This window comes from Gossypium raimondii, chromosome 8, assembly GCF_025698545.1.
Source record: "Gossypium raimondii isolate GPD5lz chromosome 8, ASM2569854v1, whole genome shotgun sequence".
Classification (NCBI taxonomy): domain Eukaryota; kingdom Viridiplantae; phylum Streptophyta; class Magnoliopsida; order Malvales; family Malvaceae; genus Gossypium; species Gossypium raimondii.
Genome location: NC_068572.1, coordinates 58,542,821 through 58,569,813, shown reverse-complemented (window position 1 = coordinate 58,569,813; position 26,993 = coordinate 58,542,821). Strand labels below are relative to the sequence as shown.

Here is a 26,993-nt window from a genome sequence, read left to right as displayed (position 1 = left end):
CTTACGTTATTGTTTTGTAACATTTTAGTCACTGAGCCGTTAATTGTCGTTAATGATGTAATGGTAAGCTGACGTGACACGTTAAATTATCATTTCAAACAAAAACTTTAGGTTAAATTGTACAATTGGTCCCCATAATTTTTCATTTTGAGCAATTTAATTCTTTTATGTTATTTTAACTTTCTTTCTTTCTTTTCTTTATTTTCCATTCTCTTCTGCTTCTCCCTCTATTTTCCTACCTTCTTTATTTCTTTTAACATACCAGGAAGTCGAATTGGTAGTGAAGAAAGAAGCATGGTATGGGTTTATGGGTTTTAGTTATAGGGTTTTGGTTATAGGCAAATGATGACAGTCGACTTCCTACTTTTTTCACTGCCAATTCGACTTCCTAATATGTTAAAAGAAATGGGAAAGATATGAAAACAAAGGGAGAAACAAAAGAGAATGGAAAAAAAAGAAAGAAAGTTTAAAGAACATAAAAGAAAAAAAATTAAATTACTTAAAACGAAAAATATATGGGAATCAATTGTATAATTTAACTTAAAATTTTGTTTGAAATGATGATTTAACGTGTCACGTCAGCTTATTATTACACCATTAACGACGATTAATAGCTCAGTGACTAAAATGTTACAACATGATAACGTAAATGACTAAAACGTAACATTTCAAACATAAGTGACTAAAATGTAAACTAAGGTAAACAAAAGTGACCATGGGTGTAGTTTACCCTTTTTTTAAATCCACATGCAAGGGACCCGCAGAACAGTTAATCTTTCGGCTACTTATTTTGTCGCGTCGTCTCTCATGTCCCACATTCACACTATGTATATGTTAGCATTAGCCCTTGACATTTTCTAACCTGCGCGCACTTTCTTATCCTTCACTACACGACACACATAAAATACATGTTACAACCTTCTCTGTTTTATTCCAGTGAGATTTATGGTTTTATGTTTACAGTTTACTTTCTCTTTTTATCTGTTTTTATTTAAGAGATTATTTTTTTTCTAAAAAAATCAGTTTACTGCTCTTATACAGTTATACTTATGAAGTTGAGCAGCAAAAGAGAAAAATGGAAAAAGGAGGGATAATTGGAGTGGAGAAAAGAATGAGAAAAGGTTAAAAGCTTTGTTGGACTTTTTTTTTTTCATTTATTTGATTTTGATTTGTGATATGAATTATGGGTTTCTGAGTTTTTTTTTCAAAAAGATCTGTTTTTAGCTCTTGGGTTTTGTTTTTGAGTGTTTAAAAGAAAGGGGAATGGCCGGAAGTAATGAAGTCAACCTCAATGAGTGCAAGGTAAAATCTTGTTCTTCTTTTTTTTCCCCCTTAATTTCTTTGGTCAACTTGTTTAATTTCTATCTAAATTGGTTGTCAAAGATGGTTTATTTTAATGGATTTTGATATATTATTGGGTTTTTTTGGTTCAATAAAGTTGAGTTATAGCTTATTTTTTGTTAGAGCTGCTGATCTTATCATATCTTTTCTTATTGATTCCTTTGCTGTTTTTGCTGATTATTATTATTATTGTAATGATATATAGGATTGGGCTTTTTCTGTTTGTTTTCCAAGAAAGTTGGAGTTTTTCTGATTTGGTTAAGCCTTTGTAGTAGTTTTTTTCATTCATTCATTTCCTTTTTTGGTGTTCTTTGGATTTTGAAAATCATTTGTATTTATTGATTTGGATCACCTTGCTTTAGAGGATGATAACATTTGATTTCAATCTTTGTGAAAATCATGGACTTACATGGCCATATCTGCATTGCTTGTTGGCTAGCATAGATTCTTGCTAATTTTTGTGTATCTCTGCAAAGTTAGTTCATGTATTTGATGAATTTTGTTTGCTAACATGCTGTATGTATATCTTATTGAACTTTGTTAGATGGTGGTTCCCCTAAATACATGGGTCCTAATCTCCAGTTTTAAGTTGGCTTACAATCTTCTCCGTCGACCGGACGGCACTTTCAATCGTCACTTGGCGGAGTTTCTCGATCGTAAAGTCCCTGCTAATTTGAACCCAGTTGATGGAGTTTTCTCTTTTGATGTCCTCATTGATCGTGCTACAGGCCTCCTTTGTCGGATTTACAGACCAGCTACTGCTGAAGAGCCTGAGCCGAATATCGTTGAGCTTGAAAAGCCTGTTGTAGGGGATGTTGTCCCTGTTATAATTTTCTTTCATGGTGGGAGCTTTGCACATTCCTCGGCGAATAGTGCTATTTACGATACTCTATGTCGACGATTGGTAGGTATCTGTAAGGCTGTTGTGGTTTCGGTGAACTATCGACGTGCACCTGAGAATAGGTATCCATGTGCTTATGATGATGGTTGGACTGCTTTTAAGTGGGTTAACTCTAGATCATGGCTTCAAAGTCGGAAAGATTCGAAGGTTCATATATATTTGGCTGGGGATAGCTCTGGTGGTAACATCGCACACCATGTTGCGGCACGAGCTGTGGAATCCGGAATTGATGTGTTGGGTAATATACTGCTCAATCCAATGTTTGGTGGACAAGAAAGAACTGAATCCGAAAAGCGTTTAGATGGAAAATACTTTGTTACTCTACGAGATCGAGACTGGTACTGGAGAGCTTTTCTCCCCGAAGGTGAAAACCGTGACCATCCTGCATGTAACCCATTTGGACCTAACGGTAGAAGTCTTGAAGGAATCAAATTTCCGAAGAGTCTAGTTGTGGTTGCCGGTTTGGACCTTATTCAGGACTGGCAATTGGCTTATGTTGAAGGGCTCAGAAAGGCTGGCAAAGAGGTTAAACTTTTATATATGGAACAGGCGACAATCGGTTTCTACTTGTTGCCGAATAACAATCACTTCCATACGGTTATGGACGAGATAAGTGAATTTGTGAGTTCTGACTGCTAAATATAATAAACTTTTCACGATCTCGGGGTGATTAAGAAGTTTGCAGTTACTGTCGTGTGTGTGCATATATATATATATATATCACGAAGAAGAGGTATTTCAGCGTGTAGCTGATAAACCCGCCACTCGGACAATGGATGTTATAGTTTTACGAAGCTCTCTTACAGGTACCCGACCAAAGGGTTGGTGCTCGGCTAATGTTACATAAAGCTAATATTTGAAGACGGATCCGAAAGGTTCCGCCGTTTTGTATGTTTATACATATGTGTTACTGTTAGTATATGTAAAGACGATGGCTTCAATTAGTCTTGTGTTTTTAGCTTCTCTATTTCCTCTATTTTTGATTTATTGCTGTTCTGTTTGCTCTAGTATTGTTTGAAACTCCTTTTCAGGCAACTGTAAATACAATTATATTGTTCCATAAGATTGATAAAATTTTAGTTTTGTGATTTATGGCTTATGATTGTTTATATTTACCATAAGACAAGCAAGTATCTGTGTTCAACATTCGCGTTTGATGCATATCCGGATACAGGTATAAAGATAGGACTTCTCGAGGACCTTACTCGTATCGGATGCATTCTTGTCATTTTTGGAGTGGAAAGTATCAAATTGGCTTGTTTGGAAAAGGGAAGAAAACCCAAAGAGATACATTCAGTTCAATTGATTTTATATTCCCCAAAATAAAACCTAGAAAAAGAACTTATAATAGTGGTTGCAATTTGGATTTGCATTGAAAGGGACCCATTTTTGAGAAGCACACATTTAGGATTTGCTTTCATGGTGTGCTTAAATATTTAGCATAATGATAAATAATAGCTAAGCTTTTGATGAAGACATCAAACCTTTAGTCTATTTGACTTTTTTGTTCGGAAATTCATTTTGGTTTTATTTTGTCCTAATTTTTGTTATTTTCTGCTTAATTTATTCTCCTTTGTCCCCCTCCTAATTTCAGACAAGAATTAGTTTTGTTTCTAATCATGTGCTCTAACTAGGGATAGCATCAGCAGCATGTGAAATTTCATATGATAAATTTCAAAATTCGGAATAATCTACGCGTTTAGTAGAGTTGGTTAATGCAAATATACCGAATTCAATTTTCGATATCTACATGCTCTTTTCCAGGGAGTGCATTTACATGAAACACTTAAAACACACCCGTGTCAAGCACATACTCATATCCAACATTCAAATAGAAATCCGAGTAACATAGGAACAAGGTACAACGAATACACAAATGATTCAACCCCTAAAATCCAAGTCCAACTACCATCAAAGTGAAAGCATGAACAGTTGAAATTGTATGAGCTCTTTGCTTATGAATGTTCCATTGATACATGTTCATGTATATGTACACATGTCTATATTGGATTAGTCATCATGAAAAATACCTAGTCAACAGATACATAGAACTTTAAGCAAACTATCTATCTTCGAGTTTTCATTTTTCTTAAGCAATACTCATGTCAGACACTCGTGTTGGACACATTCCCGTATCTAAAACTCACGAATGAGTCTGGACAACAAAGATTAGCATGATCAAATCAAGCTCTAGTTTAACCAAACAGTATAAACAACAAAATAACATATAAGCAGACAACACGGATCGATATACCTAAACATGAAGCATCAACATATAGATATTATGATCATAAAGCAGTTAAAAAAGTATCCTTTTGAGGTTATGATTCTTGACTTATTCAAGAACCTATTATTTATCACTGAGCTAAGGTTCAAAACTAGACAACATACTATGTCGTCACATTAGAGTTTTCTCAGTTAATCCTAAAAGTAAAGGGGGAAAAGACTGTAAAACTAAGTTAACTACCAAACCAAACCGTTCAACGTCCTCTTGCAGCATATGCAACTGTAATTGCAGCCAAAAGAGTTGTTGCCGACGACACCAAAGTCCAGAAACTCTTTTTCTTTTGTGCTTCCACCATGGATTTCTCCATTAACTCAACTTTCTGCTTCAAGTCTTGAGCCACTGTCTCTTTGTTCTTAAATGCCTTTTTGATTGCTTCCAATTCCATTGCATATAGTTCGATTTCATCTTCGAGTTTCTGTTCAGCAATAGCAGCTTCTTCTGGCGATTTTTCATCTTTAGATTGACATAACAGTGAAGCAGTGGTCTTCAACAGAGTCAATGCTCGCTCATAATTAATAGTTGTGGATTCCATTTTAGCTCTCAAATCATTGAAACTTCTCTTTCTCTCCAAAAGTTCCAAATGCAACCTATCTTTATCTTCAGCCAGTGATCCAATGTGACTCCCCATCTCTTTCTTTTCCTCGATTAGGTTCTGCCATTCGGTCCTCTTCCGCGCTAGCTCTTCCTCAGTTTTCTTGAGCATATTCTCCATTTCCGAAACTTTTGATCTCAAGCTAACACCATTATGCTTCTCCTTATCGAATCCTTTCAAAGCATTGTCCCTCTCAAGTGTTACTTGATCAACTAAAGCTTTAAACCGGCTAACTTCAGAAACCAATTCATCCTTCTTCTTTTGATGATCCAAGCATTCTTCTTGCAGCCTATGCACAATATTCCTCAGCTCACTTACTTCATTGTGCAACTTGATGTTTTCGTTCTCGCCATGGATTTTGGCCTTCTCGATCTCCGTTTTATCTCCAAGCAATTCCTTGATTTTCTTACGCATATCCCTTAATTCCTTCTCATTCATTTCCAACACTCTTCTATTTGCATCACTTTCCTCCAATAACTTCTCAATTCTTCTCTGCCTATCCTCTGACTCCACCATTATTGCCTCCAATGATCTTGACATAAAATCCTTTTCCTCCATTAGTCTCTCAATACTCCTTTCTTTTGCTCTCTTTTCTTCCACCAATGCACCGATCTCAATCGCCCTTTCTGCCTCCCTATCCATTGCTTCCCCACAGTTCTTTTCCAACTCAAAAATTTTAGACCTCAAAACCCCATCTTCCTTCCTCAAACTCAATATAACTTCACTCATTTCCTTTTCCATCTCATCAATCTTCACTCTTTGCTCATTTTTCTCAATCTCAATCTCTTTCTTCTCTCTCACAACCTTTCCATTCTCCCTTCTCAAATGCTCAACTTTCCCAGCCATATCCTTCATGTTTTTCTCCAATAAATTTCTATCTTTCACCATTGAACTCTTCACTTTCTCCAACTCCTCTTTCTCCCAAACCAACCTATCATATTCCACTTTAAGTTTCCCAATTTCTTCCACAAATTTCCTCTCATTCCCCTCCATTTCCGTCAGTTTCTCTTTCATCAACTTACCCTCATTAACCTGCAGCTCAAAATCATTCCTTACCAAATCTCTCTCTTCACAAACCAAACTCAACATTTTCCTCTCCTTTTCAAGACTACCCATTAGTCCACTCACCTTATTTTTCAATGCCCCAATCACCGTTTCCCTCTCAACACCAAGTTCCTTCATTTGGTTCACCATATAAACAGAAACCAACCCATTCTGCAGCTCAAAGCTCACATTTTTCTCACTCTCCTCAGCTTCAAGTTTCTTCCTTTCAATCAACTCAACCTCAAGAGCTTCCTTGGCTTGAACCAAGGAGTCAATCTGTTGCCTACTCTCAAAGGCTTCCTTGACAAGCAAAGAGTTAAGAGACTTTAGATTTTGGATCTTCTCCTTAGGATCTTCCATGGAAGATTGGCGGCTCAAAGGGTTGGAAGCTTTAGAAAAGGTTGAATCTTTGGCAGTATCATGGATTTCCTGAGGCGGGTTTCGTTGTTTGGGGTCATTGGGCCGATGGGTAACTTTCTTTTTCACCATTTTTGGGAGTATTGAGATGAGATTTGGACTTCGAAGGCTAGGGTTTTTATGGTGGTGCAGAAATGAGATATGGTGGTGATAGACTGATAAAATAGTACATAAGAAGAAAAAAAAGGAGGGATTTTTGAAGGCAGAGTAAGGCTAGTTTTGAGATTTAAATTTTGGGCCCAAATTTCAAGGTGTGTGAGGAAATTTAAAAAGTTAATAAAATATTTATGAGATTTAGGGTTTCGTCAACATGTGGGTGCTCTTTAAAGCTTCCGCAACACCTTAATATTTTATTTGATATATTTGTTTTAACTTCAATATTAAATTTAGGGTGAGTTTGGATGGACGGTGCGTTTACCTGTGGTTAGTGTAAAAATAGCGGTGGTGGTGAGATTAGATACTATAGCGATACTGTAGCGTGAGACAAAAAGTAAACTAAACGCATCGCACTGCATCCAATCGCCTATCCAAACCCACCCTTAGTATATTTAAAATTTACTTGACTTTTTTTATAAACTAAATACTTAATTTTAGTTTCAATGTTTAATTTGCATGACTTAACATACATACTGACTATGTTGTCAAAAATTTTGTTCGTTTGATCAAATATTTTGTTCGATGAATGGGATGCTTACTTAAGTCCATAAATGAATCTTAGTAATTTGTAGACTTTATGCTCATTTCATTTGACAACATATTTAGTGGGTTGAGTCATGTAAATGGTCTCATCAAGATAGCCATTAAAGAATATTGTTTTGACATCTATTTGTCAAATATCGTAATCGAGAGCAGCGACAATGGATAAAAGGATACGAATAGACTTAAGCATGACTACTAGAGAAAAGGTCTTATGTAATCGATGTCTTCTTTCTGTGTGTAGCATTTTCCTACAAGTCTAGATTTATGTCTTTCCACTTTCCCTTCCGTATTTCTCTTCTTCTTATAGATCCTTTTACCCCCTATGGGTTTAATCCCAACCGGTAAGTTTATAAGTTTTCACACCGTATTAGATTTCAAAGAATCCATCTCGGCACCCATGACTTATTTCCAGAGCTTGGAATCATTGTCTTGCATAGTCTCCTTGTAAGTGAGTGGATTATCATCCTCATTATTGACTTCCGCATTATAAATACTACTATCATAGATGAAGAAGTCCAGCTTCTTAGAAACTCTTCCACTACGATGGATTTCCCTATATTGTTGATTGTTTGTAGGTCTTTCTACAACTTTCTCGATAATTGAATTTGATGATTATTCTACAACTCTCAGAAGTTTCTTAAGCACCACTTTACTTCGAGGCTTAAAGTTATCCATGTAGCTTTTCTTAAGAAAATTTGCATGAATAAAAACTTTAATTGTATTCTTTTTAGGATTGTAGAATAATCCACCATTTGTTCCTTTCGGATATCCTACAAACATGCACAATTCTATCCGTGCATCCAACTTCTTTGCACTCTTATCCAAAACATGTGCTGAACAACCCCGTATTCTAAAGTGATTTAGAGTGAGTTTTATTTCATGCTACAATTTGTAAGGTGCCTTACAAGTGGACTTGCTTGACACATCATTCAAAATATATATAGGAAACCGTTTGTATCGCATATCCTCGGAAGGAAGTAGAGAGTTGTAAATAGCTTAACATTGAACAAACCATATCAAGTAATGTTCTATTTCTTCTCTTAGCTACATCATTCTATTGTGGAGTGCTAGGCACAGTCAACTAGGATAAAATCTCATTCTTTATGAGGTATCCTAAGAACTCGTTGGACAAGTATGCCCCACCTCGGTTAAATCAAAGATTCTTTATGAACAAACCTAATTACTTTTCCACTTAACTCTCAAAATTTATCATAAATTTCACTTTTACGGTACATTAGATACATATAATCATATCAAAATTGATGGATATTGTTGCTCGATTGTTACTTTTGTTTATATAAGATCATGCAGTTGCTTTATGATAGAGTTGGTGTTCATGATTGGTCAAATGATTCGTTGATTGTACTAACTTGTTTTTTTATGTGTCCCCATATTCCATTTGTTTTGAGTCCCTTATTGATTTTTAAAGTTTGTAGGCACTCAAAATTAGATAATTTTATCAACAATATTCATGTATCATTGAATGTTGAATGCTTACCATTACAAAATTAAAATTTTCAGAAAACATGTTAAACAACGGAAAATATTTTACGCAACATTATTTCGACGTAAAAAATATAAGTTTTTTCAAAAACAAGTCCATTTTCTAAAAAAATTCATTTTCATAAAATATTTAGAAAAACACCCTAAATGAAGTGAATAAATATTGGAATATTTTCAAAATATTTATAATATTCCGATAATTATAATTGAAAAGTTACGAGTGATCCAAAAATTGCCATTTGATTCTAAAAATTATATTCTTGGATTATTAACAAAGTTTATGATTATTCAAGTAATATTTAACGAATAGTTGTATCCAGATAGAGATCTATTCAAGAGTTATGTCTTTGTGAATAATCATGAGAATTTTTATAAATAGGAGACAAATTTCATTGATAAGATATAGTTAAACAAAACTAAATACTCGAAACAAAAATTCTCTTTTCTCCTCAATCTTTTAATATCCAAATATTATTCTATAAAAATTACTACTAATTTTTTTATAGAATTTGATACTATTATTATGCTTCAGTAAGTGCTTAGGCTCCTTTATAATTATAGAGAGAGTTAGTTACAAAAAAAAAAAAAAAGAAACTAAAGGAAAAAGAATTAAATTTCTAGAAATGTATAGGGATCATTTATGCAATTTGATTTAGATTTTTTGCCTGAAACCATGTCAACTTGCAGTTATATCCAATGTTGTTTGACTGGATTGACTGGTTAGATCATGAATTGATATGGAGAAAGGTTTTGAATCAGTTGATACGAGAATCAACATGGACTGATTGAATTATGCAAAACAGTGACTGAACCAAGCAGTTGAATCGGATATTTTAAATTTTTAATAATTTTTTAATCGGATTAATTGAACTTAAAAAACATTGATTATATCATTCATGATGGATAATGGCACAATGACTAATTAATTAGTGACTATATCATAACTTTTGATAATATCAGTGGATATATTATAATTTTTAAAGTTAATTTAATCCAAAAATAAATAACTAAATTTAAAAATTACCCAAAAGAAATTAAAGAGCCCACCCCAATATTTATGCATCTACAACCATCCATAGTGGAGTAATTGGTTTTTTGAATTCTCTCATAATTGCATCCGATTCTAAATGGTCACAGTTATTGCCCATTGGTTGGCTTAAATCATTTCATTTTTGGTTGATTTTGGTGTGGATATATTCCATTTTTTAATGCATTATAATTATTAATTTCTATTATCAATTAGCTCTTTAGTATATAAATTTAGATATAATATTATTTGCGCTTGTAATGGTAACTCGAACAAATATATATATATATATATATAATGATTTTTAATTTCTAATTTATAAAAAATATTTTAGCTCTCTATTTTTCGACTTTTTAGTTTTTGAAATTGCATTTTGTCAAACCACTTCAAAATAGATGGGAAAATTTTGTTAATTTTCTTGATGAGACATACATGTGAATTGTCACGTAGATAACACATCAACATTTAATTAATTTTTAATGATTTTAAATTTTAAAATAGTTTTTATAATTTTTTAACATTTAATTTTAAAAAATCAATTAAATACTAGAGTGTTTAAGAGTAAAAGTTAAAGAATGTTAAATTTTCATTTATTTTAAGGTAATTTAATAAAAACGCATAAGTTTAAAAGTAAAATGTACGAAAAATCAATACAAATAGCTAGTGAAGTGAGCGAAGCATCCAATTTCCAACATATTTCAACGTTGTGATGTGTAAGTAAACAAAAAATGTGGAGAATATGGTTAAAATTTGTAAAATGTCGGATACAAATATATCTGAAAATTATATATGATATTTATGGAGAAAGGATTGTATAAAATTGTGATTTCACGTCATCTTTATCTCTTTCCAACGAGAGAATGACAAATCAAATTTTTTCTCCTGATTTTCAGCTTTTTCGTCTGGACAAAATTCAAATCAAACTAAAAACACTAAAAATCAGGAAGAAAAATCTAATTTGTGATTCTCCTATTAGAAAGAGATAAAGTAACATAGAATCACAATTTCAATTAATCCTTTCTGGATATTTATGTTTGGATATATATGGAGCGTAGAACTAACTTCCATTATGCGATGATAATTGTGGTGGAAACAATAGTAATATACACGTTGCAAAAATTGGAATAAGCAAATGTGACATTTATCATTTTTTGGGAAATAAATTAGGTTCATAAATAAAGGAATCCATGATGCATTGTTTATGATAAAAATGGCTTACGCCCTAATTTATTCCTTTTTTATGCATAAAATCCATAACCCACAACATATGATGATGCCACACAAAGACAAATCTACTTCAAAAGCTCATATCCATGGCAATGGCAATCACCAAAGCTTCTCCGAAATCTGCCCACAAGGCACTGCCGCTCTCAGCCAACCTCTCGAACCTACTTCCTACCGGCACCGTCTTTGCATTCCAAGCCATTATACCTTCATTCTCCAACAATGGAAGATGTGAAATGGCTCATAAATACATGACTTTAGGTGCCATTATTCTATGTTCACTCGCTTGCTTCTTATCTTCTTTCACTGACAGTTTCATAGGCAGCGATGGGAAGCTTTATTATGGAATTGCCACCATCAGGGGACTTTGGGTTTTCAACTCTGAGCTGGATGATGATTTCGGTTTGGACGACCCAAAAGAAGCCGAGGAAATATTAAGGAAGTATAGGCTTACACCCATTGATTTTGTTCATGCTGCTTGTGCTTTAACATTGTTTTTAGTCATGGCTTTTAGTGGCTATGATGTTCAGCGTTGCTTTTTTCCTAGACCGGGACCTAATGGTAATGCATTGATAACAAATCTGCCATTAGCGGCTGGGATTTTGGCTAGTGGATTTTTCATGCTTTTCCCCACCAAACGAAGAGGGTTAGGGTATGCTGACAAGCCTGATCGTGATGATATAAAACAAAACAATAAGATAGATAACTCAAAATGATATAACTATTATATGTCTAATTTTGGTTTTATCTATGTGTCCTTATGTTTAGGTAATAAATAATCATGTTTGTTTTACGTTCTATGTTCGAGGTTAATTTGGGATTATCCCTTTTAAGAATGAATTTTTAAATCTTTTAAGGCACACACATGTATATATACTAGACTTGTTGATTAGGTAAGTTAGGATGATTTTGGATCAAATCAATTTAGATAGGATTAATTCAGATCAATTTAAATTTGAATTAATTTGAGTTGAGATTATTTACATGCCATTAATCTATTTTTACAAATGAATAAAAATCCTTAACACTCTGATAAACATTTTGGATGAGTTAGCATAGAGTATAAGTTTTGAAGTCAACAAGTTTTCTTTTATATATTTTATGTTATTTTTATTGTCTACGATTTGAGATTCGTGACTATCCCTCTTAATAATGTTATCTTCATAGTTCAAATCCATGTTCTCTAAAGTTCGAAGTGAACAATTGTTTTCTCACCAAATACGTGTAACTCACAAGTCACAAAGAAATGTGAGTATTAGAATCATGAAAGACTTGGGGAGATATTTTGGATTTCCCTATCCACACAAATAGAGTATAATCGTGTAAACCCCATAAATTAACAATTTAAAAGGACATGGTTCCTACATCTGCATATAAATATAATCTCACCAATACAATCTGATAGGTTAAAGGCATAAAAGCAAGTCTTTTTGATCCAGTTCAGAAAACCAGACACCGAAAAGGGATACCTTTTACAAATGAGAAAACATTGGAACTCAATAAAAGAAGCCAGTCAAGATCATCAAAGATCAAAATATAACTCAATACTTTCACACCTCAAGCAAATGGAAGGAACCTCAAATGAAAGAAGTCAATCCATTTTAAATGAAACTCAAAATGTACGAATCCAAATAACAACACCATCCTCAAAAGATTCGAACAACATTTTAACAAAAGCAGGACATAAAGCTTCATCAATATTAGAATCATCCCACACAACTCACCATAGCTGGCTCTTCACAAATTCTGTTTTCCCTGCAGCTCCATATGCTACATCAGCTTGAGATCAACTTATGGTCTCCAATGGATCAGTGGGCTGCTTTGACTTCATAAAATCATTCTAAAAACATGCGTACATGTGCGTGCGTGCGTGTATTTGAAAAGTGAAACATGGCTTATAATACTTATTTGTTTCATACTTTTAAAGTACACCAAATTAAACTGAAAATATAACTTTTAACATTCATTGTAATTTCCAAAAGGCTTTAACTTATAACGGCAGTACAATGGGTTATGAACAAATTGATTCCCATTCACAAGTGACGATCTTTACACTATCTGTGACACTTTATACCAAAATTGAATTATTAGATCGTAAGATGAGATCCAAAATTAAAGTGGCAGTGCACAAATTTGCAGAAAAGCCTTTACCAACCATTTCCGATAGAAGTTGTGTTGCCTTTAGCGTATAGCCGTTTCGAAGAAATCCTTGGATCATTACATTGTAACAGAAGCTATCAGGCAAACAATCATTATCTTCCATGCTCCTAAACAACTGGTATGCTTCATCTGGCAATCCGTCTCTACAGAATCCATTAATCATTATAGCATATGTGTAAACATTAGGTTTTAAACCATTGACAGAGAGTTTATGAAATAATTCCTTTCCAACTTCAATATTCCCAGCCTTGCACAAGCCATCAATTAAGATATTATAAGATGCAACATTAAGTTTCAACCTACTGTTCTGCATTGCTCGAAAAAGTTTCAATGCCACTTCAAGTTTACCTCTTGTGCATAAACTATCGAGCAAAATCAAACAGGTCACTAGATTTGGAACTGGCCCAGAAGCAAGCATTGTCTTGAAAAGTTCACATGCAGCAATAACTCTCCCAAATTGACACATACCTTGCATAAGGGTGTTGTATGTCACTGTATCAGGGATTGGTCCGTTTTGAGCTATTTGATGAAAAAGTTCCATTGCTTCGTCCAACCTCTTAGATTTGCAATATCCATTGATCATGATGTTGTAACTAAGTATATCAGGTGCACAACCTTTCTCAATCATCAACGAAAATACTCTTTTAGCTTTACCCATTTGGTTTTGCAAGCAATGGCCGTTTATTATTGCATTATAGGTAACAACATCAGGCTCAATACCCTGCTTTATCATTGTGTCAACAATATCTTCAGCTTCAGAAACCATTGCCTTGTTAAAATATGCATAAACTAATATATTATACGTGATAACATTAGGCTCAATGCCTTGCTTTCTCATTGTGTCAATGGTTTCTACAGCTTTAGAAACCATCCCCTCCTTGCAATATGCATCAATAAATATATTATACGTGACAATATTAGGTTCAATGCCTTGCTTCACCATTGTATCAACGATATCTACAGCTTTATAAATCATCCCCTCCTTACAATGTGCATCGATCAATATATTATATGTGACAATATCACATGAAATATTGTTATCCACCATTTCATTCAAAAGTTGCCTTGTCTCCTTTTGCTGACCCAAATTACAAGTAGCATGAATTAAGCAATTATAACTAACGATATTTGGTCTAATGCCCTTATCCTTCACTTCGGAGAAGAGATCGAAAGCCTCTTTTAGTAAACTATTCTTACAAAGACAGTCAATAACAGTATTATATGCTACAATATTGGGTTCAAAACCTCTTTCTTCTATCATCCTTAGAAACCTAACAGCTCGATCGGTATTCTCGGTCTTACACAACCCATTAAGCACGGTACTGTAAACAATTAAATCAGGTTGATACCCTCTTCCAACCATTTCATCAAACAAACTCACAGCTTGAGAAATCTTACTTTGATTACAAAGTCCATTAATCAAAGTGGAAAAAGTTACAACAGTAGGTTCAACACCTAACTTCAGCATTTTCCCCAAAATAGAAAACCCAAAATCAATTTGACCTAATTGACAGAAACAATTAATCAAGATGCTCAAAGTATAAACATCACGGGAAACTCCGAATAGTTCCATCTGGCTACACATCGAAACAACAATGCCATAACGTTTCATTCGAACAATGGCTCCTAATAATTTGTTGAATTCCACAACAGAAGGCATTGGGTACTTGTGAATCATCATATTAAACAAAAAAAAAGCATCATCAACATTATCCAAACTATCATGCTTTTTTTGCTTTTCCCTTACATGGGAAGCAATGGTGTTAAAAGAATAAGAAGAGTGGAATTTAGAAGGATTCCTTCCGCCATTAACAATTGAACGGAAAATTAATGAAGAATGAAGCTTACCCATATCTTGAAATGAAGCAAAGTGGATATAAGAGCCGAGCTTGAAACGAAACCACAAACGGCGACGGCACTGACAAAGTAGCTTACGTCCTCAGTGTTCAAAATGTGATATCCGTACGGGCTGAAGACATTTTTTATATCAGAAGCGATGAGGAAGATTCACATAATATAATGGTTAAAATATTTCTCCAGTCCTTGTATTTTAATGAACTTTAGAATTTGATCCCTATATTTAAAAGGTTAAAAGTTGAGTACTCTCACATTTTTTTTATTTGAAAATAATAGTTGAGTACTTAAAAACGTTAATGTTTTCGTTCAAAATTTATTAACTTCATGTGTTTAGTAAGATGCAAATTCTATTCATAAAATTTCAGCATGATGTCTCGAGACAATCTATATTTTATTTTTAGAATTTTTACTACGATAATGACACGTTTTGATATATTAAAATTTATGTCTCAAGACATGGCTATTCAAGTCTCGAGACTTGATACAAGCCACCCTTGTTTTGCTATTTTTGCTTTGATGTTTGGATGTCTCGAGATAAGGGGTTTCTATCTCAAGACTTGAAACAGGGCAAAACTAGTTTAGCTTTGATGTACAATTGTATCGAGACTAACATGGAATGTCTTGAGACATTAAGGCTTATACGAAAAATAAGATAAATTTTATTCTAATGATCTCGAGACTTGTTCTTCTTGTCTCGAGATTAAATAGCAAAATGACAAAAAATTACCAATTTTCAAGCATTCAAACCATAGCAAGTTATACAAAAAACATGCCTAAACATAGCACTAACCCAATAATCATCGATTCAACATATGTAATCACAATCAAATATCATCCAAACATACAATCCAACACAGCTAAACAAACGTATCAACTAACATATTTAAACTTGTACAACCATGCATAATTAGCTATCGAGCCAAGCTTGAAAATAACCTTGGAAGCTTTGTAGGTCACCTTACCAAGTATACCATAATATGAGCATATATATAGAAACAAAATATTATAAGAACTCCAAAATACTTCCTAATGACTTTGGTACATGCCACATGTACTAAACATAGTAAAAACATTACATTAGACGGTTGAGCTGAGTATTATTCGCTTGGATGCTGACAACTGATGATCACTTTAAAAACCTACGAAACTTGCGCATGGAAACAAACAAATCTGTATTTTAAGTATTGATTACTTAGTGGTACTAACATAATTTGAAATTAAACTTAATCAAAATAAAAAGAATATTATAATGACATTAAAAGAAATCATTTTTCAGAATAACCTAATATAATTAGAATCATAATGATGCTCGTTTATCAAAATCAAAATGACATTTATTTACAATAAGAATAATGTATCATTTCTAGAATCAAGATGACATAATAAACATTTACTTATAGCCCCTATTAACTAGATGCAAACACAAGTATGGGTATGTGAATTTATCCCCTTACATCCAATCGTAAGCACTGTGGTGCTAATTGGGCATAAATGCATTGATCCCTTTAACACTCCACATAATATAATGTACCAAAATGCCAGAATGAATTGCATCATAGTGCCAGAATACTACCACCAATAACATATGCAATCCTATGCATGCCAACTATACCTTAACCATGTCTAGTATTGTTTAATAGGGGAAATTCATACTTTTACTGTAACACCCCTTACTCGTATTCCACATCAAAATAGGGTACGAGGCATTACCAGAACACATACACTTGTAACGTATTGAACCGAGTTATAAAAGTTCATCTAAATTAAATCTTTCAAATTATTAACATGCTTTTATAATTGTTCACAATATATCCTCAATATATTATAATCATAATAAATAGGGCCTACGAGACTCGGTACATACTTATGCAATTCAATGCTTCATTTCTTTTTATTCAATTCACAATTTCTCATGCTCACAATTCAAATCCTATCACTAGCAATTTCCATTTAATTCATGTACAATCCAATATTAGTAAGTTCAATACTAATACGTATTTACCATTTAACTCAACGTTTATCGACTATACCATTCATTAACACATTTATGAAATTCTCAATTTTGCAATGAAAATATCACTTTAGCTTAAATAACAACATCAATTAAACTCATCATCCCTTTTTTCGTCATTTTTCACTTCAAATATGAACTTACTATTTCATTACCTTTCCACACCCGTTTCCTATGCATATCACACAAGACATAAACATATCATTCAACCATAGTCGCAAGTTAATGCATTTAAACATATTTCTTTTTAGAACTAACCACGTGATAAACCATTTCACTAGAGATTACATAATTTAAACCTTACCACCCCTGTCATGATCATAAGCATATTTCCATTTAGGCACTTACCATCTCAATGCATAACTTATAAGTTTAACGTGGCATAATCCAACCACAACTTGGCTAAAGCCTAAGCATTTACACCAAATATGTTAACCCAAATAAACATATAGCATAAGCATTATAAGCATGGATGAGCACAACATTTGTTCATGTATCAAACTTACCAACAAGTGTTAATTCATAAACCATTCATGACATTACTTTAAGCCAAATGATATTCCAAATATACAATACACACATACTATGAAACTTTATTTTCCCACATGAGGTTAAACCATGACCAATCATGCGCAAATATAAGCATTATTTCTATTTTATCGTTTATCAATCATAATCGAGCATATGACCAATTATACACAAATCATTCATATATTTTCCAATTTTCCTCCTCCTCCCCTACATTCCACATCCTTAATGTGTATAACACACTTAAATAACATTATCCATACTTTCACTATTTTCTTGTATGTAAATTCAAACTGTCTGTCTGAGTCAGAGTCATTAATTTATTTATATCTCGAGCTACCGAGCTCCAAATTAAGATCTGTTAATTTTCTCTGAAACTAGACTCACATATATTCTTACCATAAAAATTTTCATAATTTTTGGCTCAGCCAATAAGTACAGTTTATTCTTTAAAATTTCCCCTATTTCACTGCTCGACAGTTCTGACCCTTCTTCACTAAAAATCAATTATTTCATAGTACAGAATTTAGATAATGTTATCGTTTGTTTCTTTTGAAAATAGACTCATTTAGGATTCTAAAAATATAAAGTTTATCCCATAATTATTTTTGTAAAATTTTTAATGATTTTCCAAAGTTAGAACAGGGGATTTCGAAATCATTCTAGCCCTGTCGCACTAAAATTCAAATATCTCATAATATAAAATTCTTTTGCTTGCTTTGTCTCTTTTATGTAAAAATAGACTCATTCAGATTTAATTTCATATATTATTCAGCCTCTAATTCAATTTCCACCATTTTTGGTGATTTTTCAAAGTCACATAACTGTTGCTGTCTAAACTGTTTGTTGCTAAATTTACTTTTTCATAATTTCACTTTTTCTCACTTTTTTTTTTCACTGATTAAAGTCAGTTTTTCATATTTCTTGATTTATAATAACATATTTAACTTGTTTAACACTCTCATTATTCAATTTAGTCCAAAAATATACTTTAGAAAAATCACATTTTTGCCCCTAAAGTTTCACAAAATTACGATTTTGCCCCTAGGCTCGAAAAATAATTTTTATTCAATTTCTTTACATTTTAGGCCTAGCCGAACCATTTTAATAACTATATTAGTCCACAATTTTCACTTATTCACACACTTACACACATTTTACAATCTTTTTACAAACTAGTCCTTTTATGCATTTTCACCGAAAATCACTTAGTAAAAGTTGTTTCTCTAACCATAAACATGCATAATCTACCATTTACCATCAAAATACACAAATTTCTAACATGGGTCAAAACCTAGACCTTCATCATATCTCAAATAAATGGTAGAAATAAATAAATCATGTTACAAGGATTTCAAAAACGTGAAAATCATTAAAAACGGGGCTAGAACGGACTTACAATCGAGCTTGGAAGCTTGAAAAACCCTAACCATGATTTATCCATGCAAATTTCGGCCCCTAGCTTGAATATGGACAAAAATTGGCTTTTAATTTTGTTTTTAATTCATTTTAATTATTAAATGACGAAAATGCCCTTAATGAAAAACTTTGGAAACATGCCTAACCATGTCCATTTTTGTCCATCAACTTAACCAATGGTCTAATTACCATATAAGGATCTCCAATTTAAAATTTCATAACAATTGGACACTTCTAACATGTAGAACTCAATTTTTGCACTTTTTACAATTTAGTCCTTTTTACTAAATTGAGTGCTCAAACGTTGAAATTTTTGAACGAAAATTTCAAAAAATTATTCCGTGAAATTTTAGACCATAAAAATATAATAAGAATAAATTTTTCCTTGTCGAATTTGTGGTCCCGAAACCACTGTTCCGACTAGGCCCAAAATCGGGTTGGTATATTTACAATATTAATACATGTATTACCACATACTTCCCAATATGACAACCAAGTAGTTAATCATTTTAGCACCATAATGAATTTTATATACATATATGTACTTGTCAAACTTATCTGTTAAGTCAACATTTAATACGATACATTCAAACGTAGTTGTATACATACATCACTAGCAATTTAACAAGACTAGTTACCTAATTAAAATTCACAAGAAGAAAAACAAATTATGATAGTATAAACAGTAAATAGCAAGTCCTCAACTGTTTTCACCTTCCCATTATCTCTCAATGGTTTAGTCTCGTCTTTAGCTACATTCAATAGATTAAAATACAAATACAAAGTTTAAATCACGCATTCAATTACTCACATATTCAATTTAAACATGTTATGCATTTATTCAATTTAGTCTCTAAAACCCTATTATCCGAAATGCTTGTATATTTCAATATTCATTATCAATTTAAAATCGACTTTGAATATAATCACTAGAGACCTCGTACTTTCATTCTATAGAAAAATTTCTAGCGACTTTAAACTTATTTAATTCAGTCCTAATGAAATAAAATTAATTTATATAAGCTTAATTTGACACTATCTACTATAATATTAACCTATTCCACCTAAACTTAATTCATACTAGCTTGCATGAATTTAAACCTTTAAGCTCAAACATTCTCAAGCTTTCTATCAATGTTTCATCTAAATAAACTAAACAATTTCTAAATTCATTGCTTGAGTTGTAATTATCTATTAGTATACACTAATAATCTACTAAAAGTTTACAGGAAAAAGCCACTTACCAAGAGACCTTGGAAGCTCTCGGCAATGGAGGAAAATACCTAAACTTTTTCTTTCTTTTCTTTGCTAGGGACGGTGAAGAAGAAAAGATGATGAAGCAATTTTATTTTCCCTTTCCCACCTCCACTAACTCAACTTTAATCATGGAATCATTATTTTTAAGGACATGATAAATTGTTATCAGGGACATGTATAAAGTTTCAATCAAATTTTCATTTTACTCGCCTTATAAATTAATCCATGTACTATTTATAAAACAATTCGGTCTACTTAATTACTATTTGGTTCAATTTGTTAATTCTTTATTTGACTTACTAATTTCTCGATTTAAAATTTTGAGATTTAAAAAAATTCAATCTTGAATTAGGTTTTTCAACACCAACAAAAATTAGGTCATTACAGTGAAATCACTGCATGGCTACAATCGTGATTTGGAACTACTTGTTAAAGGCACTTGAGATGGCTTGAAATTAGCAAGTTTTCTTGATGGCGATATGGTGTCCCGAATCTTGGGTAATCGACCTTCTTCTAACAATGTTGGGCCAGATATTTGTGGGTAGTGTTTGGTCGGATTCAGGGCTTGTCACGGCAAAAGATGCTTACCGTTCCCTTGTTAGTGACTTTCATTTTCCAATTTGCTTCATATTTACTGATTTCATGGCATATACAATCAAATTGGTTCACCTTTCCTACCCTGCATTTTTCATTTTTCTAACTTTCCTAAACCAAACAGTATAATGCAGTTTAAACAAGGTACAATGAACTCACATATGCTTCCACTTCTAATATCTAAAACCATTCATCCATAAAAGTCGAGCACAAAAGTGAAGAATGATATCATGGCCATACAATACGAATAAGTTGATTCACATTCACAAGTGTCAACCTTTTACACTATTTGTGAAACATTTCAAATCAAGATTAATTTATTAAATCGTAAAATAAGATCAAAAATAATATGGAAGTTGATATATCTGCCTGCAGAAAAGCCTTACTCATCAATTCCTTAAGAAGTCTTGTTGCCTTCGAGGTATAGCTGTTTTGAAAAAAATCCCCGGATCATTATAATATAACAGCAACTATTAGGTAAACAATCATTTTCTCTCATGCTCCTAAACAACTAGTATGCTTCATCAGACAATCTCTCTCTAGAAAATCTGTTAATCAATATAGAGTATGTGTAAATATTGGGTTTTAAACCAGAGCTCATATTAATTATTTATATTCTTTAATTTGAAATTTAGTCATATTGCCAACAACACCTTAATGTGGCTGTTTTTTTAATTTAACTTTTAAAAGTTTATTAACTTGACTTAAATTTCATTTAATTCGATTTGATTTAAAAAATTTTCAAATCAAATTAGGATAATAAAATAAAACTCTATCAACTTTCATCTCTATTAAATCCCAAATAACTGCAAGCCACGATGGTGCTGCCATGTTAGCCCTTAAGAAGACCCTCGCCCCCCCCCCTCCCAATCTCTCGGGTGAACCGACCCGGATCCATGCAACAGGAAACACGTTTTCTGCTCAGAGGACAAGCGCGTCACTCGGATCCAAATTGGTCATCAGAACCTACAAGGTACACTTCCTTCAGATCTTCAGAACCTTGTTGAACTTGAGCGTTTAGAGGTACAATGAAATAACATTTCAGGTCCTGTACCTACCTTAAACGGGTTAAGCTCACTCCAAGTGCTTATGCTCAGCAACAATCACTTCACTTTTTTTTTTCCTAATTTTTGTTTGAACACTTTATCTGAGGTTTTTTTCATTTGAAGGAGGAGAAAAGGAATCAGACCCAGATTGGGTCAGGTTGAGATATGAAATGGGTCACTGAAGATCAAAGGTTTTAGGGTTTTTGCATCGGAGAAAACACCAGTTTCTTCTTCTTCTTCTAATTTGATGCCAACGTGACCAGTTAACATGACATGTGGTTACTGATAACTGATTTATTATTTTTCTAAAATTTAATAATTGAGTTAAAAATTGAGTCACTTTTAATTAAATCCGAGTGAATGTCAGGGTAAATTACATTTCTTTGAACACTATATTAAACTACAAAGATTCCATCTTACTTATAAATTTATGAATTACAAGGCAATCCATTATGCGGTTTTATGTTGTACAATTTCTTTCTTAAAATATCCACATTCCACATTTAAATATGATATAATAATATAAATGTTAAATACATATTAAACACATACGCATAATGTAATATATAATATAACTAATTTTAAAATTCTCAAAAAATTATAGTATTAATTTCAAATAGATACATATATCTGAAACTCATCTTCAAGTCCAAAGTATCTTTAGCAGCCATTGCCAAATGGCTCATCCCATTAATTTGACTATAGAATTATAAGAAGAAATCAAAGAAACTAAATAATTTATTAAGATGATACCGAAGGTTAAGGCAATAGTTCATGGGACCCGGCACCGTTTACTCTATCATTCACGTTGGCACACTCTTCACCATATTTTCTCTTTAATTTTTGTTTTTTCTTTTAATTTTTTTTTCTTTCCCTATCTTTGGCTTGAGGATGTTATTAATAACCCCATCTCCTTCTCTTCTTCTTCAAATCCTTTTTTAAAAAATTAAAATTTTTGTTTTTATTTTTATTTTTCATATGAATATGATCCTTTTCTTTCCATTTCCATTTTCATCTTCTTCTTATCTCTTTTTTTCAACTATTTTGCACTAAAACTTACTTGTATCAATGCTTTTACTACTCACAATTCATGTTCAAGTACTATTTTTGGTTTATTAAACATTAGTATGAATTCTCGTAATTATCTTCGTTTTTCTAAATGTGGATTAGGGTTGATTTTCAATGATGAAACACCTAGGGTTATTAATCCAAATGTTATTGTGTCCTCTTCATTAGTACTTGTCAATGATATTAAACTTATATCGCAGCCTCCGCCGCCGCCACCGTTGCCACCTCCGTCATTGAAAATGAAAGACCCTGGTGGGATAGGATTTATAGATGATATAGGTGGTGGGGTTGACGGGCTTATGTCTTGTACAGAGAGTATAGGGTTGGAGAGTTGTGAAGAGAGAAGGATTCTTGTTGATGATGATGATGATGATAATGATCATCATTATCATCAACAGATGGTGGAGTTTTGTGAAAGAGAAAGGGATAGATGGAGAAAGAAAAGAAGTAATGGAAAAATGAGAATAGAAAGGAATTATAGTAAGTTGTTTCCACCACCACTTTCTTCATTGAATGAAAATGGGCAGCCATGTTTTTACCTAAAACCGGTGAGAAAAGATGGGAGACTGGAGTTAACTGAGGTTAAAATACAGAGACCTGATATTTTACATGCTGTCAGGGAAAATGGTCGGTTGAGATTGCATCTGTTTAGAAGTCATAATGATCAAGATATTTCCTCTAAAATCAATGAAGAAAAAGAAGAGAAAGTTGAAGAATCATGGAAACATAGAGTGACTGAAGATGGTTTGAAGAGATGTCAAGAGCAGGTTATGAACCATCATCAAGATCATCATCATAATCATGGATGGAGGCAGCCATGTGTGACAACAAGATGAATAATCAAAGACATGGAGGATTATTATATAACCAAAAGTTTAATTTGAAAAACAAAAAAAAAATTGAAGTTATATGTTTTATAGGATGATCAAGGCAGAAGGAAAATTGCAGGTGAAATATGGTTAATCTCCATTCTCCACTTGTTAGTATAAATAATTTTTTCTTTTTAAAAAAAAGGAGAAAATGATTTGAAGACTATTTTGCCAATTTCAGTTACTAAACTATTTGACTTTTTATTTTCTTTAAAAGTCACTTATGGAACTTTACCTTTAATTTCTTTTAATAAAATGTGCGTACTTACATACATGTGGATCATTCATATACATATATAAATGATGATAATATTTCATGCATATATATAGATGATATATATTAATACAAGCCAGTTTGTTACTGAATTGTTCAAAGTTTGAGAATGTAAAACTGCAGACAGATGTGTTTACTTACATGTGTATCAAAAATTCCCTTTCATATATCTTCGAATTCAGATAAATATTGGATACATTTTATGCAAATATAGTTAAGTGTCAAATGCAACATATGTCTGACTTAAAGTATGATTCATTTACCCTCAAGCGTAAGAGATACAAAAATAGCAAATTATAACCATTTAGAAGGTGAAATGGAGAAACATGCAATGCACTATTCTACCACTGATTACCTAACATAACACACAAGACAAGCTAAACAATTAGAACTCAAAACATGAAGTCAAATTGTATTTTATCATTTCTATTAAAAAATGAGTGCCTTAAATCAAATAGCAAATCAATCATTTCTATTAAAAATTTCATACATTTTTACAGTTAAAACTAATGTAGCTAACGAAATAATTAAACAATGACAAGTGACGTGCCACGTGTACCTCATACTGATATACAATAACCAATATTTAACAGTAAAAATGGATAGAATTATTAACAAAATGACCAATTTGCTCTTTGATCTAATGTACAGTGACTAATTTGCCCATTTTTTTAAGTAGAGGAACAAAATACAATCTAATTATTAGTGCAAGAGCTTCCATGGTACTTTTACAGGTTTTTATCATACATACCTGGTTCGGGCAAAATGGTTTATTTTTCCCAAGCTCTAAAGCTTTTGCCCCATTCCAATTCTTCTCCTGATAAATAAAATAAAATTTGACTATTATATTTCTTGCAATCTAAGAACACAGTAAACACTAAAGTTTGGGTTTACTAAAAATGCCGCCATTAGAATTGGTTTGCCACCCCAAAAGTATTTGTTATCATCCAAAGTAAAACAATGAAGTCAATTCTGAATATTTGTGTATTTATTGATGGATATATGCAAAGCATGCCAAGCAAAAGTGTTGCCTATGTCATGTTATCATCCCAAGTTAAAAACCAGGAAGACTACTTTGCTCCTGAGTTAATTTCATTAGCTAGAAATAGCACTTCATTTAGGCAAAACATCAAACATCTTTTCAACATAAAACTTTGAGATAATATAGTGAAGAAAAGAAGAGCAAAATAAAATAATTGAAATTCAAAAGAATTGTTGCTCAAATAGAATGAAATTCAATAAAGTTACAGATCAGATTGATGTTGTATATCAATAGAAATCGATGAAAAATAAAATAAAAAACTGAGATCGTTGACGAGAGAGAAAATATAATGTACCAAAGCAGTAATAGTTACGAAATTTGAAGCAACCGATAAAGCTCTCAGTTTGTTCTTGATTCCACCAGCAAAATCCAATATTTTCTCAGGAACCAAACAAATAATGAACGAGAGAATCGAGCAGAAGACCACTGGCAACGCGAGTCTGATAGCTTGCCAGTAAGAATTCAAATATTGATTTTGTATTTTCCTCAAGTTATTTTAAGCTTTTTCCCGCGCATTATTTCCTGGTAAAAAGGAAAAGCTTAAAATATGCAGTTAATCCCTGTACTTTGAAAAAAATTGAGATTTAGTCTCTATATCTTAAAAGTTTAAAATTCAATCCTCCTACTTTTTTTATTTAAAAATCTTAGTTTAGCCATTATCTCGGTTAGTAGGTTTCATTAAAATTTGTCAACTTAACATGTTTATTTTTTCCAATCATATGCCACATCACATGGGGACAACCTAATCAACTTGTCAATTTGATAAATTTTGACGAAAAATATTTAAAATTTTAATAATTGAACCTAAGATTTTTAAATTAAAAAGTAAGACTTAATTTTAAAATTTTAACTACATGAGCTAAATATCAAAATTTGTCAAAGTGCAAGGACTAACCTTATGTTTTAACCAAAGGAAAATGATGAAGTTTTGGGTAAAATAATAAAAGCCCCTCAAATTAAAGAAGCCCTTGTACATATTTTGGAGTTAAATAAATAAATAATTTTAATTAAAGTATTCTTTTATCTTTTATTTTATTTTATATATGTCATAATTTTATTAGTTAAAAAGATTAAAACTCTTTAAAAATAGCATCAACTCTGAATAATTTGTAAGTATTAGGATTAATATTATTGACACCCACGAACTCCAAGATCATTTTACATGTTACACAATTTTCTAGTCGTCGCTATTTTTTATTTTTAGTTTTTAATTTTGATATATCAAGCTTAGGAAATTATTTAGATTAAATATTTGTAATTAATAAAATTATGACATGTTTAAAATAAAAGATAAAAGATATTAATTTAATTAAAATTAATGGATTTAATGATTATGACATCTTTCTATTACAAGCTAAGTATAAGATGTTTGAATAGATTGCAATAGTTTAAGAATATTCCTCAATTTTCTTCACAAGTTAATGATGTATATAGTTATTAGATTTGTGGCACACTTTCAGAGTGGGTGAAACATTTATCATACATGATGTTCTCGATTCAAATTTTATTATGATCAATTTTATCCAGTTATTATCTAAAAAATAAAAAAACTTCATAAAAATATAACTTAACAGGTATAATTTTATAAATAAAACATTTAAAATAATTATTCATCTCCACTAATACTAAATTCTTTCGAGTAATGATTAAAACCTTTATTTTACAAAAGAAATTATATTCTTTCAAATTTATTTTTTTACTTTTTGCGATTTCATATATTTTATACAGAATAATAATAGGATTTAAACTAAAATGTCTATAATTTTAATAATTGTATTGAGCCTTATTTATTAATCATATCAATTTTTCTAAAACATACTTCTTATATAATTC

General features: G+C 32.0%; 5 protein-coding genes across 5 annotated transcripts; 3 read left to right on the top strand and 2 right to left on the bottom strand.

Annotated features, from left to right (window-relative positions):
* The first annotated feature begins 927 nt into the window (after positions 1 to 927).
* LOC105792555 (gibberellin receptor GID1C) lies at positions 928 to 3,339 on the top strand. The gene is made up of 2 exons (XM_012621175.2): positions 928 to 1,302; positions 1,886 to 3,339. The coding sequence occupies exons 1-2, from the start codon at positions 1,264 to 1,266 to the stop codon at positions 2,879 to 2,881; spliced, it is 1,035 nt and encodes a 344-aa protein (XP_012476629.1). The 5' UTR covers positions 928 to 1,263; the 3' UTR covers positions 2,882 to 3,339.
* A 1,154-nt stretch (positions 3,340 to 4,493) lies between these two features.
* On the bottom strand, positions 4,494 to 6,788 carry LOC105792554 (uncharacterized). The gene has a single exon (XM_012621174.2). It carries the CDS (start codon positions 6,652 to 6,654, stop codon positions 4,723 to 4,725), a length of 1,932 nt encoding a protein of 643 aa, XP_012476628.1. The 5' UTR covers positions 6,655 to 6,788; the 3' UTR covers positions 4,494 to 4,722.
* A 4,336-nt stretch (positions 6,789 to 11,124) lies between these two features.
* Positions 11,125 to 11,751, top strand: LOC105793716 (protein DMP10). The gene has a single exon (XM_012622561.2). The coding sequence runs from the start codon at positions 11,125 to 11,127 to the stop codon at positions 11,749 to 11,751; it is 627 nt and encodes a 208-aa protein (XP_012478015.1).
* A 1,352-nt stretch (positions 11,752 to 13,103) lies between these two features.
* Positions 13,104 to 15,047, bottom strand: LOC105792553 (pentatricopeptide repeat-containing protein At1g63330). The gene has a single exon (XM_052634900.1). The coding sequence runs from the start codon at positions 15,045 to 15,047 to the stop codon at positions 13,104 to 13,106; it is 1,944 nt and encodes a 647-aa protein (XP_052490860.1).
* A 6,643-nt stretch (positions 15,048 to 21,690) lies between these two features.
* LOC105792551 (protein FANTASTIC FOUR 3) lies at positions 21,691 to 24,116 on the top strand. The gene is made up of 2 exons (XM_012621172.2): positions 21,691 to 21,834; positions 23,176 to 24,116. The coding sequence occupies exons 1-2, from the start codon at positions 21,691 to 21,693 to the stop codon at positions 23,809 to 23,811; spliced, it is 780 nt and encodes a 259-aa protein (XP_012476626.1). The 3' UTR covers positions 23,812 to 24,116.
* Positions 24,117 to 26,993: the final 2,877 nt, after the last annotated feature.